Source organism: Dermacentor albipictus, chromosome 6 (genome assembly GCF_038994185.2).
Source record: "Dermacentor albipictus isolate Rhodes 1998 colony chromosome 6, USDA_Dalb.pri_finalv2, whole genome shotgun sequence".
In the NCBI taxonomy this organism is placed as follows: Eukaryota; Metazoa; Arthropoda; class Arachnida; order Ixodida; family Ixodidae; genus Dermacentor; species Dermacentor albipictus.
The window spans coordinates 39834279-39848148 of record NC_091826.1 but is presented as its reverse complement, the minus strand read 5'-3'; the positions used below and the strand labels follow the sequence as shown (position 1 = coordinate 39848148).

Sequence of the window (13870 nt, the reverse complement as noted above, 5' to 3'; positions counted from 1 at the left end):
TTCTCCATGTCCACTCATTTAAATCGGAAATCCCCAGAAACAACATTTTCTCAGAATTTGCTGAGCCGCCACAGAAGATGTCATCGACTTCACTGGCGCTGCCACTCATTTCTTATCTCTAATCAGCAGGAACAATCGACCAACCATAGATTTGTTTTCACATATTTCAGACTGATGTTCTCTGACTGTACCGGAAAGCTTACGGTGCAAATAGCTCAAGTCTCCGAATCGATATACGTAGTCACACGGCCACAAGCCAAACAACAAGTGCAGTGCTCAGTGATTGAAACGGGATACTCGGAGCGCATGGCTGACGTAAAATCCCTTAAACTTCGTACAGTAGTGACACTCTCCTCCGCCTTCACCCCTCCTCGTTTATCCTCTCTTTCACGCTCCCTCCTCTACCGTGGCGCCGCCTACACTGCTCGAGCGTAGCAACAGCGCCAACATGCGCTCCTCGCCACTCCGTAGATGCTTCTCGAGCAAAAATGGCGCTGATGCACGACGTGAGGGCCCACGTGATGCTATTAGGCCAATAGCGACGCGGCGTTGGCCTCGGCCAGAGCGCTTGAGGAGGAGGAGGCGGCATTCTTCAAAGCGTGGCACTACTTTACGAAGTTTAAGGGGCCTTAGGCTGACGCCGCTTTTTGCGCCATCTGGGGCGATGAGATCACCGAAATGATGCATTGTGGTATACGATAAAAGCGAGAGCTTGCGTGACGCACTGTGATTGCGTCCGGTCTCCCATCGATCACCGTTCGCCCGCCGGTGAGGCAAAACAGGGCCGACAGCCACGTGCTCCGAGTACCTCGTTGTAATCGCCGAGCATTGTATACCCGGGGTCAAAAGTATGAGGACCGTCGGTTCTGCGAAAAAAATACTCCTCAATGCATCGGTACACAGCCTGAAACTGAAGACTGCTATTTAGACTTGGCGTTGAATACATTGCCGTGCATTCTTCAGTTTCAGGTTGTCAGCGTCCGCTGCCAGCAAATTGTTTTGTTTTTCTTCCGCAGAAGCCCTGGTCCACATACTTTTTATCACGGGTGTATGTTCTGTGATTCCCACTACAATTGAAGCATTTCCTTTGCCGTTAATATGGCCGATACATTAATTCAACGGGAAAAGGCTGAACCTGCTCACAATTTACAAAAAAGAAATGATCCTATGAAGCACAATTTACAAGGTCTCGATAGAAAGCTTTGCGGTGAGCTTACGAGCGTCTTCTCAAGAGGATTAAAAAGAAGAGAGCGTGGGGGGGTTCACCAAGTGTCCTGACAGAGAGGCCTCTCCCCCTCTCATAATGGCTGCAGCTTCTTACATCATTACAGAACTGAAGACGAAGCATCGTTAACTAATCCAATGCCACAAAACAATGTACAATTTGCTAAATTAACCCCTGATACACTTAACGTGATCGACTTTGGTTGTCTGTTTGCTTTGCTCTTGAGCACCGTCAGTTTTCTAGTTGTTTTTCGTAACATCATGTTTTTCTCTTGAATCATTGGGTTTAAGTCCCGAAGGAATACAGCGAAGATACGAAGGTCGCCGTGGTTAGGCGATCCTTACAAACTTCGACCGCCTGATGTTCTTCAGCATGCCGTGCACGTTAAAGAACTCCAGGTGGCCAAAGTTAGTCCGAATCCCTCATAGCCGCATGTGTTACTTTGTGACGTTAAACATCATCAACTACCCAATCAATCAATCAGAAGAGTGCTAGTGATACTCTGCGTTGACGTCATTGTGGCAGACATCTTGAGGTTTTATAGCAGGTCAAGAATCTGCGCAAACAAGAAACGTGAAGACAGCACGACAGGCATGCGTCTTGCGCCGAGCGACAAATCCGTAACAGTGATATAATCCGGTTTAAAACTATCACCGTCAAGAAGCGAACAACGTACGCGGGCTAATGTGGCGCACCGACGTCATTGTGGCCGCCATGTTCGGGCACTAGCGCGGTGGGAATCTGCGTTCGCGACGTCACGTGATAAACTCTATCCAGCGCAGCGGCTAAGTTTGTTTTTTTCTGTCCGCACTTACTGTACTACCTTATGTGGCCGTCGGCTGCCTGCAAAGTAACTGCAACTCTTCCAGCCGCGCATGTAACGCCCTACTTGGCGCAGGCAGTGTCACGCGGATAATGTAACAAACACGACACGAGGAAGGACACACATGGCGCGATCGCGGACCGCGATTGCGACAGCATCCGCCATCAAATCGCACCGCCGCGTCGGTTTCCTGCTACCTGCTGCGCGCTCTTCACCTCCCGACTGTCGTCACACGGTTTCCCACAGTTCGAAATGGAAGATCCGCTCAGTGCGGTGACGGCGTGTGTGACGTCACCGCCCTCCGCGCGACGACGCTAGAGTGCGCCCCCGTCGAACCGCTTGTAGCCGCTTTGCGGGTGGCGAATGAGGTCCTCGTCATTCTCTGCCACGCGTTTTATTGTAACGTCAGCGCGATGCTCACCGCCGGAGCGACGGGGCAAGAGCGCGGGAGGCGGGCCGTCCGATAAGGAGGCAGTGTGACAATTTCTGTTGAGTGCGCCACTGATAACCGACCGATAAGCGCTACGCGCGACGGGCGCCGCTACCGCGGACTTATTACTGGGGCCGTGCCTCGTCAACTCCCTTATCCGATAGCGGCGACCATGGCAACGCCTCGCCGAAGCTGCGACGGCTTTGTTCTGCCCGTTTGGCGCAGGATTTCGCCGCTGCTGCTTGCCGTGCGGTCACCGCCCGCAGCGACGACGGGCCCCACAGTAGCGGAACGTGCGCGTTGACGAGTCAGCTGGCCACCTGTTGCTGTCGCCGCCGCCTGGCCCGCCGCTGCTATGCTGCTGGTGCCACCACGGTGAGACGAGCGGGCCGCCGAACGGAGACCCCGAGTTTGGCGGCGTGTTTCTTCTGAGGACTATGCACTATCGCCGCTATGCTTACAACTATGGTAAGTGAATGGATGCATCTTTGGGCCCCCCCGGGGGTCTTGGTTGTGTTTCAGCACGCCCTGTCGAACCGCTTCGAAAGACTAATCGCGCGCTATTCCTTCGTGGGCAAAAATGTGTCATCGTCCCTCCAATTCGCCCGATGAGCTCCCATGAACACGTAAACGTGGCGAAACAAAGACGCGTATAAAACGCAAACGCGCGCTCCAATTGCTAATCTGCGTTTGTGTGTTTGTTTTGCGTGTCTTTGCTCCTGTCCTCGTCTTTGTTCAGCACCGTTCACGTGTATATTAGAGCAATGAACCAACTGGTCTGGGCTAAAGTGTTGATCGCATACACTGAGACGCCGAGTTCCGCGAAAAGAACAAGAACGCGTGCACGTATAGAGGCTCAGACCTGCAGAACCTCTGATAACGCTCCGCGTTTTCAGGCTACGTGTCTCGTCGGTGTCGGTTTAGCAATGCTTAGCTTAGACGGACAGGTAGTCAGACAAGCACAATCTCACTTTATCTGTCCTAACAAGACACTATGCACTTGCATGCTATGCGAACGGTGTCATCCTCGCTGAATTCAGATGGGCGCGTATACTTCGCGCTTAGCTGTAAAAAATGCCGCTCTGAGTGCAGTGCACCTTGTGTACACCTTGTGCACCTTTTGTTGGTGTATGAATCGGTTTATCAGTGTGTGAAGATACGCCCGCGGTGTGGCATCGTGACGGAAGTGATAGTTCGTTGAGGCGCGCAGCTAGTAAATCTTCGGGTTACGAAGTCACCCGCCGTGGTATAGCCCCGCAGCTATGGCGTTGCTCTCGTGAGCACTAGGTCGCGGGCTCGATCCCCGCCCCGCTACCGTATTTCTATGGGGGGGTGGAATGCCAAAAACGCTCGTGTACCATGCATTGGCCAGCACGCCAAGCACACCCAGGTGGTCGAAACTAATCCGAAGTCTCCCACTACGACGTGCCTCAATGCTCAGATCGTGGGTGTGGCGCGCGCGTATACCCCCAGAATTTATACTTACAAAGTTAAATTTTTATCGATTAAATGTCGCTTCTTCGTCAGGCATGCCTGCGCGAGAACCTTACGCGTAGGTAAAATCACCCACGAATAAGATTTTTTTTTTTTTTTGCAAGGGGACTCGGGTGTAGCTTAGGTTTGAATGATCGAACCTTTATCACCACGCTGACTCATTTTTGAGACCGTATACGGCTTGCTACGTCGTTATCTCAATGTGAAATACCCAGTGTAGCTTCACTCTTTTGTTACTTGCGTCATCCTGCAAAGCCCTGCGTTTTTTTGTCATTGTTCTTCTCACGTTTGTGACTGGGCGCTGTAGCTTTGCTGGTTTTGGTCGGCACTTCCGCAGGCGTAATTCGCGATGGATTTTTTTTTTTAAGCAAAGCTTTATATGGCTAGGCGAAACGAAAATCCGTCTGTCCGCGCCTTTGTACAGAAAACTGTAGTAATCAGCAAGGGCTCGAGGGTCGTCGTTGTCTTCCACAGTTATCTCGTTGGCGCGAGCCTTGGCACAACCGTGCGAACGCTCTCGTGCCACTGCTTCCTCGTTCGTCGTCGTCGTCTTCTTCCACAGCTGGCTCCGTTGCCGCTTATCATTCCAACGTAGAATTCCACTTCTGTCGTCGTAATGGGGAGGCCGTGTTTACGGGGCTGTGGCCATTGCTTAAGGAGGTATGAGCCATTGCTTAAGGAGGTATGAGCCATTGCTTAAGGAGGTATGAGCCATTGCTTAAGGAGGTATGAGCCATTGCTTAAGGAGGTATGAGCCATTGCTTAAGGAGGTATGAGCCATTGCTTAAGGAGGTATGAGCCATTGCTTAAGGAGGTATGAGCCATTGCTTAAGGGGGTACGAGCCATTGCTTAAGGGGGTACGAGCCATTGCTTAAGGGGGTACGAGCCATTGCTTAAGGGGGTACGAGCCATTGCTTAAGGGGGTACGAGCCATTGCTTAATGGGGTACGAGCCATTCATTCTCTTACGTGACGGCCAGGTTTAATTTTGAAGAATCGCAAGCATCACTGGCGGGCGGATGCTGCTAATTAACCACGCCGCCGAGCAAACTCGAGACATCGAATGCAAGCGACAACGGCGGACTGCATGCGGGCGTACCGTCAATGACGTCGTTCTCTCCGTCGCAGCCGAACGTGTGTGGGACCTCATTAACACAGGCGTTAACCAATAATTGAGAAAGAGTTCAATGAACCGTCGGGATTAAACCATTGATAAACATCGGGGCCCCACGTTTCAGCTTCGCTGATTACGGAGTGCTTATCTGTACGGAGTGCTTAGGCGGTGATTCTTTTTTTTTTCACGCGCCAGATTTTCCGTCGTAAGCGCTTACGACTTAAAACGAGTTTTTCGTCGTCGATCGATCGATAAGCGCGTGGTTCACGCGTTGTTCAGTTCACCTGACGGCGTCGCCATGAAACCGACTCCTGCCTTTGAACGAAGACTATGCACACGACGTATATAGTGCTCGTCTTGAATAAAATTCGATTTAACTCCAGGACGTGGTTGTCAGACCTGAGCGCACGTCCGCGTAACACACGCCTAGATCTGTCGGCGCAGAGTTGATGTCTTTCTATAGTTCGTGGTGTCGCGGGTGGAATTCCAATTACGCAGGAAGAGAGAGAGAAGGGAAAACGGAAAGGCAGGGAGGTTAACCAGACTGAGTCCAGTTTGCTGCCCTACACGTGGGGAGGGGAATGGGGAGTGAAAGAGAGAGAGAGAGAACTTAGGTGTAGGCTGTCTATAGTCGGGCACTCAAGTCTGTTGCCCTCAGGTAGCGAAAAAGCGCTCGAACTACATTCTGGGCTAATGAACTGTGAGGCCAGGCTCCCAAGATCTTCGCTTCCGTAAATGGCCTGTCATCCAGTCTATTTAAGGCACACTGGAGAGTCTCACGTTGATTATCGAAGATGCACGTATACTTTGCGCGTTCAGAATGCAGCGAGTTCGCTGGGTAGGTTTTCGCTACCAAGGTGCACGCGTTCCTGACTTATCTCGTCCGATTGCCCCCCTTTTTCTACGTCTTGAGCAAGAAGTCGTAGCCACGTGCGTTTCTCCCGCTGGGCGGCCTCGTAGATAAGATACGCGCCACGGTATAACCCTGACTGGACGGCCAAACAGTTTGTTTCGAGATTGCAGAACTAGTGAAGGCTATATTCTCGACACGCATGGCGGCTGCACTGCGGCCATTATCCGCCATGTTGGAGCTCCGATTGGCTGTCGAGAGGTCACGTGTTTTGAAATTTGTGCCGGGAAGCCATAGTTCTGCAAAATTGTGCGTTTTCGTCAGGGTGACGAAACGCGACGTGAAGAGGCAAATTCGGTTGAATACTTTTTTTCTGGTCTTCGACAGCTATATTGCGATGTTAACTCTTTAAAAAGGAAGTGAAAGGTAGCGTGCGGAAGCCCGCGCAATGCATTCGTAATTTCGCGAATATGTGGTGGCGGTCCGAGATACAGATACAGCTTTCTGTTCCTCAATACTTGCTACGTAAGTGTTTTTCCGAGCGTGAAAGAAGCCCGCGAATGCACGCAAAAATTGGAGCGCGACTGGCCGCTCGAGGCACTTTGCGTGTATTCCCGGGCTTCTTTCACGCTCGGAAATACTTTAAGGTAGCACGTATTCAGCAACAGAAAGCTGTATAGGGAGCTTTTCATGTGGCTCTACAATTTTATCATCGACGCTTTTCATCATATTATATTTGGGAAGCTGATCAAGGCTTATAGTCTTAATCATTATACAATTAGTCGGAATGAAAAAGAAATAATTTTTTATTTAGAAATACTGTCAACCGTCAGTTGAGGGTCATAACAGGGAAGGATGTTACATATACGTTCATACAAGACAGCCAGATACAAAAGAAATATGCACATGCACTACAGTGTCCTACAGACTGTAGGACATGTATTCAAATGTTCAACCAGCTTCCGCACGCACACAAACAGCAAAAAAAAGGAAAAAGAGAAAAAACATAACTCAAGTATCTCCAAGCGACGGCAAACATTACTTTGGTTCTGTCCAGCTACGTGCCATTAGCATGTTCTTAAACTCTGGCTAAACTTAGCTGGGACACCCTGTATATAGGTATGTGTTAATGTTTTTGTTTTTCGACAAGCAACTTCGCCTGTCTTCGGTTATACCCTGATTGCCAGCATAGGTTCGCATTTAGCACAGCCCAAGGAATAATTCAGCCGCGTCACGTGACGGGCAGGTTGAAGGATCATCGAGGACTGTTTCAGCGGCATGGCGGGCATGCGTAGTGCAGTGTCTTTCGAATGCACGAGTGCAGTGTCTTTCGATTGCACGAGTGCAGTGTCTTTCGAATGCACGCCTGCCACGTGACACCGAGGCAGCGTTTTTAACGCGCTCCCGAGGCCTGCGCACTTTGGTCGAGGGTTCGATTCCTCGTTCCAGTGATGAAACAGTGATGAGTTCAAGTGACGAGTTTCGCCGTGAGGCTCAAAAAAAAAAAAGAATGCAATTGTCATTGCGTGTAACAATGCCTTCGCTTAACATTAGGGTGTCCTCTTCAGATAAAATAGCGGAAACATTTTCGCTTTTCCTTTTTCTAAAGGTTGCTGTGAGAATTAGACCAAATAAATGTGCAGCTCCATCTGGAATTAAGGATCTAGGTGAAGCGAAGCCATCGTGACGCTAATTATAAGTGGTATGCGGCAAAGCGTGATGGCTGCAATTGCCTTTATTTTCATTTTATGCGAAGTGGGGATCACACTCGACAATCATTCACCGCATACCCGCCGTGGTTGCTCAGTGGCTATGGTGTTCGGCTGCTGAGCACGACGTCGCGGGATCGAATCCCGGCCACGGCGGCCGCATTTCGATGGAGGCGAAATGCGAAAACACCCGTGTGCTTAGACTTAGGTGCACGTTAAGGAACCCCAGGTGGTCAAAATTTCCGGAGTCCTCCACTACGGCGTGCCTCATAATCAGAAAGTGGTTTTGGCACGTAAAACCCCAAATATTATTATTATCATTCACCGCACAGGTCACATCGTCATGCCATGTTTATGTTTATGCACTATACCTTTCACCAGCTGTGCCGAGATGCAAAGACCGGTTCGGGCGCTTGCACACTGCGACGACGATGCAGCTATGTCACGAGGCCAAAGGCGTCGTTTGATAATTGGGGGGGGGGGGGGGAGGAGTGATGATAAGCATACGCCACACGGAAACACGGCGCGTAAGTATCATACCCTTGCATCCCAATACACGCAAACATGCACGTTTCACATGTGCGTGTACATAAACACGTAAACAAGTTGTGTCGCAGTGACACATGGCCCACTGATGGGGGATCGGCAGGGAATGGGAATTCAAATAGCTGAATACTCCTTTACCGCAGCATTCGAGGAAATAAAGAAGGTATGATTTCATTCATTCCTTAATCCAGTGGCCCAATTATGGGAAGAGGTCAGATTTAGGAAATACCAAACAAGCTGTTGAATATCGTCCGCTATTTAAATGGCTGGTATGTGTGCACTTTATATATCCATGACGTGACGTCGTGATTGTCCGAGTTATGCACAACAGAAGTGCGCTCACTAGCACTACTTTGAAGGTGAGTATCTAGTGTGCATAAAACTATATATATATCGGTAGAATCGCTATCGGTAGAACATCGCACGCGTAATACGAAAAGACGCGGGATCGTTCCCGACCTGCGGCAAGCTTTTCATCCACTTTGAATTCCATTACGCTCTCTTTAATACAGTTAAGTACAAGTAATTTACGCTATATTGTCCTTTGTGTCTTCGTTTCTTGGCTATATATAGTATATATCGTACGTTAATACCGACCGTTTGAGTTCACATAGCATTAACCATATCGTTCTTAGGGCACGGTCACTGCCCGTATTCCTCGATGGGACGAGATAAGGGCTACATTCTTCTCGATCGCCAACGCGTCCCCCAGTAGCGATCGCCTTTCTTTTTTTTTTTTTATCTGGGTTACGCAAGTGTATTCGCGGAAACCTTGAACTCCTTGCGTCACCAAGTGATTGGGGGCACGATCGACAGCGTCGGCGATGTGCCGAATGCGTGCGTTCCTCAATGACGCGTAGCTGTTGTCCAGACGTCGTTGGGTTTCGAAGATTAGATTAGGGGCAAAAAAATTAAATGAAAAAACGTGGGCGACAATGCTATGAACATACAGCGACTAAAGTACATTGCCCTGCTGAAACAAAGCTATAGCGCGTGGAGTTTGTTCAGGTTTCGTCTTTGTGGCGTCGAACGTCCATCCTGGGGATTTATTTATTTATTTATTTATTTATTTATTTATTTATTTATTTATTTATTTATTTATTTATTTATTTATTGATTGATTGATTGATTGATTTATTGATTGATTGATTGATTGATTGATTGATTGATTGATTGATTGATTGATTGATTGATTGATTGATTGATTGATTGATTGATTGATTGATTGATTGATTGATTGATTGATTGATTGATTGAAAATGCGTTTCGTTGCCACTGTTGTGCAAGTCGGTTGCTGCCCTGGCTGTAAGGTTGGGGTAAAGAATAAGGAAGTGGGGAGTTAACTTTTGTCTTCTTCCTGAGGATATTTATGCCCAAATGCGGGAAACGTTTTGTCATCTAATTCTCTCGATGAATAATTTCACGAGGGAGACGGGCCGAGGCTGCCCTCTTCGCCGAAACGAGGCCGTCCCCTCAAGCCCTTTGGCGTCCTCTCATCTTCCCGCTCGTAAGCTTGCACTCCTCCCAACATCCGGTTCCTCTACACAGCCGGAGATGGAAACCGGCCCTGGAAACGTCCTAGATAGCCACCTCCTCTCAACCTCGCCCTGCGCACGCGGGCACACACATACACGCCTAACCGCTTAACCGATATCTCATTAGACTGTTCATATTGGTAGTCCTCTGGCTCCACTCTCGCTCCGCCATATGTTATTTAGACTTAGTTGCTGAAGTATTTTTTTTTTATTCTACGAGCGAGGCTGTTAGTGCGACTAGAAGCGCTCGAGAGCGGCACATGCGAGTTTTCACGGCGTCCCGAAAGAACTACACCATTCACCAAGTGTATGCTTATAGGACATGGGATCATGTTATCGGTTATCCGCTGGAAAATTCTGAAGTGTATGGGTTGCTTAGGGCCTAAATGAGAATCGCTGAGCCTCAGTCTTCTGCCTGCAGAAATGCGTTACGTGAAGCGGCCTACAAAGCTTCCCCACTGTTCTGAGACAACCAAATGTAGCATCAATTCTACGTTAAGAGTGTGTAGGGTCCCTGTTATGGGTGATCTGCGCCGAAAGTTTGAAGTGTGGGGGTTACTTTCCAGCTTTCTAAATAATTATTCACCCGCCATGGTTGCTTAGTGGCTATGGTGTTAGGCTGCTAAGCACGAGGTCGCGGGATCGAATCCCGGCCACGGCGGCCGCATTTCGATGGGGGTGAAATGCGAAAACACCCGTGTACTTAGATTTAGGTGCACGTTAAAGAACCCCAGGTGGTCGAAATTTCCGGAGTCCCCCACTACGGCGTGCCTCATAATCAGAAAGTGGTTTTGGCACGTGAAGCCCCATAATTTAATTTTTTTAATAATTATTCAATACTTTCCTATCTTTTTTTTCATGCGTTATGCGATACATATAGTTGATTTTCCGGGTATCCGCGGGGAACCAAACGGAGCATGTTGTTTATCTGGTTGAAATAGGGAACACGCAGTGGCTGACAGTGTGTGTGTTATCTTTGCAGGTTATTTGCAGCCTTTGTAGAAAATTTGCAATCGTTCCGCAAATTTGCGAACGCATTTCTTTCTGGACACTGCGAAAACTCCCGATACGAAGTCAGCGTGCTATGACTTGGGAATTTTTAGGAAATTAATGGGCACCTTATACGGGTGATTAATGAACCACGTTTGGGAAGCGTCAGTTAATTACGGGTTCGCAAAAAAAAAAAAAAAGACGACTTCGGTGGAGTGCTCGAGAGCGCTATGTGGTCGTTATCCGTCGTGTTTCCCAACCCTCTGGGAACTGTAAGTGGCGCCGTGTGCACACACTGCAGAAATTGAGGTCATGTTAGGGGGTGATGGCTGCACAGGTTTTCGTTTCTTGCCTAACTACGAGCTTTGCAAATAAATAATGAATACCCGTTTTTTATCATTTCTGTGCATATATACGATGTCTGTAGTTTAGGTTTCCCAAGTGTCCTCTGTGAACTGAAGGAAGCATCCTCTTTGCAGTCGACTAATATAAGGGATGCGTTAAGGGCGGTGCATAGGCAAAGTTCAAAGCGTGGGGGTTAGTCTCCCCTGTGAAATTAAACGAGGCGTCTTGCTTATAATTGAACAAAACAGGAGGCAGGTTAAGGGCGAAGCGTACGCAGAGTTCAAGGTGTGTGGATGAGTTACGCTCATTGCTGTAAATTACATATGCAAGCGCTCCCGGGCGTTATAAGTGTTTCACGAACGACGCAGAACTTACTACGCTGTCCTGGTAGAAGTGTCACCGTGATAAAATTTAACATGAAATGCGGGGAAGGGGGCGGGCAGCTTTATATCTTATGTGGCGCAGACACAGTTGAATGCGTGTGGATAAATTGCAGCCATTATCATATTAACATTATCAACAGCGTTAAGCAGCCGTTATCCACTGTTTCCTAGCATCTCAAGAGCAGGTCACAGATTTAATATTTTGTGAAAATTGTGGGGGCAGGGCATATTTAGTGCTACTGGCGAAACTATAACGTTCCTGACGTAATCCTCAGTTTTTCAAATAAATACTGAACCCTCGTTTCCTCCTTGTACTTATATGCGTTATGAGAGAAGCCCGCTGTCGTCGGTGAAACTAAACGAGTCACCTTGTAATTCGTGACACTTTGGGACAAGCTGTGGGGGTGGTTGATGTTTAGACAAACATTTAGAATGAGCGGTGAACTACGGCCCTTGCATTATATTATTTATGCACGCTTCCGTGAGAGTTGTTTTTGAGTCTTGGGAACGGCGTAGGATTTAGCTAGCTGCACTGGAAGAACTGTAGCACCCACCTCGATCAAATACGATGAAAATGAGGTGAACTTTATGGTTGGCATAGATGCGAAGGTAAAAGCATGCGCGTCACATACAGCTTCTGCATAAAAAAAAAACCTTACTCAAGTCTTTGAAAGCGTTATATGCGGACAACGTTTCGGACAGGCCCTTCTTATGCCGGCAACATTCTAATGTGATTGATGTAATTAGGGCTACTTAGGCTTGTTAACCGAGTGTTTGAAAGAGCAGAGCGAGAGAGAAGACAAATGAGTCAAGGCCGGCGAAACGAGCGTTAGGTTTGCTACCCTACACAGGAGAGAGGGGGGCTAAGGGACAAAGAAAGAGAACGCTGAGGATGCTGTTTCATCCAAAGGGTGCATATGGACACCATAACAAGGTAGCCAGCCTGTCTACACTGGCTAACCTCCTTTTTCTCTTTCTCTCTCGACGCAACAGTTGGTTACTGAGGATTGTCGAGGTGCACGTCGACACCATAACGGGGTAGCCAGCCGGTCTATACAGCCTAACCTCCCTTCCATCTTTCTCTACCGACACCATGGTTGGTCACTGAGGATTGTAGCGGTGGGTTTCTGAGCTTTAGAAATAGCTTCAACTGAAGTAGCGCCATGATTCTGTACGGTAATTCTGTCTGCTGTTTCTATGTCCGTTTTGCTTTTTTCCGCTTTGCTATAAACAAACTGAAATCCTAGAGCGCATGTTGTCACTACCCTGTAGCCTTCACAAACTCTAGTATGTTTCACTTGAACAGCGCTCAGTCACATGCAGTCGAAACTGTTGAGCTACGGTCAGAATGAGTTAATTCATGACAAAAACTGGGATTATTACGTGGTCAATATATACAAAAGGGGGTCCCGTAGTTAGAAACTGAAATGGGACCTCCCGTGCATGATGACGAGGATTAATAATATAAACAACGATGGCAACATATCGCTAAGTATGAACAGCTGGGCTAGTTGGTTATGATTAGCATTATGAAACATGGTTCCAGCGCACATTTGGACACGGACGAGGAGAGAAAGACAACACGAACGCCGTTTCATAATGCTAATCATAACCAACTAGCCCAGCTGTCCATACTTAGCGATATACTTTCTAGTACAATGGGCCCTTTCTCCCCTCCTCCTTCATGTGCCCGGCGTTCGTGTTGTCTTTCTCTCCTCGTCCGTGTCCAAATGTGCGCTGGAACTATGTTTCATGATGGCAACATGTAAAGTTTACGATAATGATTTTTTTTTTTTAGAAGACAGGGCATCAATGAAAGGAAAAGCAGCAGCTGTCAGTCATTGCTCCTTCTGGTTGTCGCACGTGTAAGGTCGCCCTTGAAAGGCGCCTCGCTTAGGCCTCTATCGTCGAGTGCATCCGGTGGAGCTGGAAGCGCGTCTCAGCGTCAGTTATCTTGAATAAACACTAGATGACTTCGGCACCGTGCTCAGCTGGCGTATACGAAAGTAAGCTGTAGAGGAAACAGATAAACGAAAGGGGAGGCTATTTCCGAGTGCGCAAAAACTGAAAGCGATTAGAAATTGGGAAACGAAAAACACAACCGTGTACTCGCAAAATCGGCTTACTATAGACAGCCGTGCACAATTGGGAGTACAGGTTAGCAGTGGAGGAGAAAAAATGCAGCATTGGTTTGACAGGGCACATGCCCCCTGAAGGAACGTACCGGGCTCAACAGCGACATCCGCACATGCAGTGACACGTAAAACTAAGTACACCGCATAAGAAATAGGCGGCAAATCGGCGCTGATCGTGTAATCACGTAAGGCATGTAAGCACCTCTGAAAACGTAATTTTGCAGGGGTCGTATTTCTGTTTTTCGTATTTCTAAATACCTGTTTGTTCAAAGTTATTCAGCAAAAGGAATT

General features: G+C 48.2%; 1 protein-coding gene across 3 annotated transcripts in view; it reads left to right on the top strand.

Moving 5' to 3' along the window:
• LOC135920958 (beta-1,3-galactosyltransferase 5-like) overlaps positions 1-13870 on the top strand; it is a 246569-nt gene that overhangs the window by 228578 nt on the left and 4121 nt on the right. For all 3 annotated transcript variants that reach the window (XM_065455244.2, XM_065455245.2, XM_065455246.1), the window contains one exon: positions 2704-2946. In XM_065455244.2, the coding sequence (XP_065311316.1) occupies positions 2916-2946 (31 nt within the window). In that variant the 5' untranslated portion in view covers positions 2704-2915. The remainder of the gene's footprint in view (positions 1-2703; positions 2947-13870) is intronic.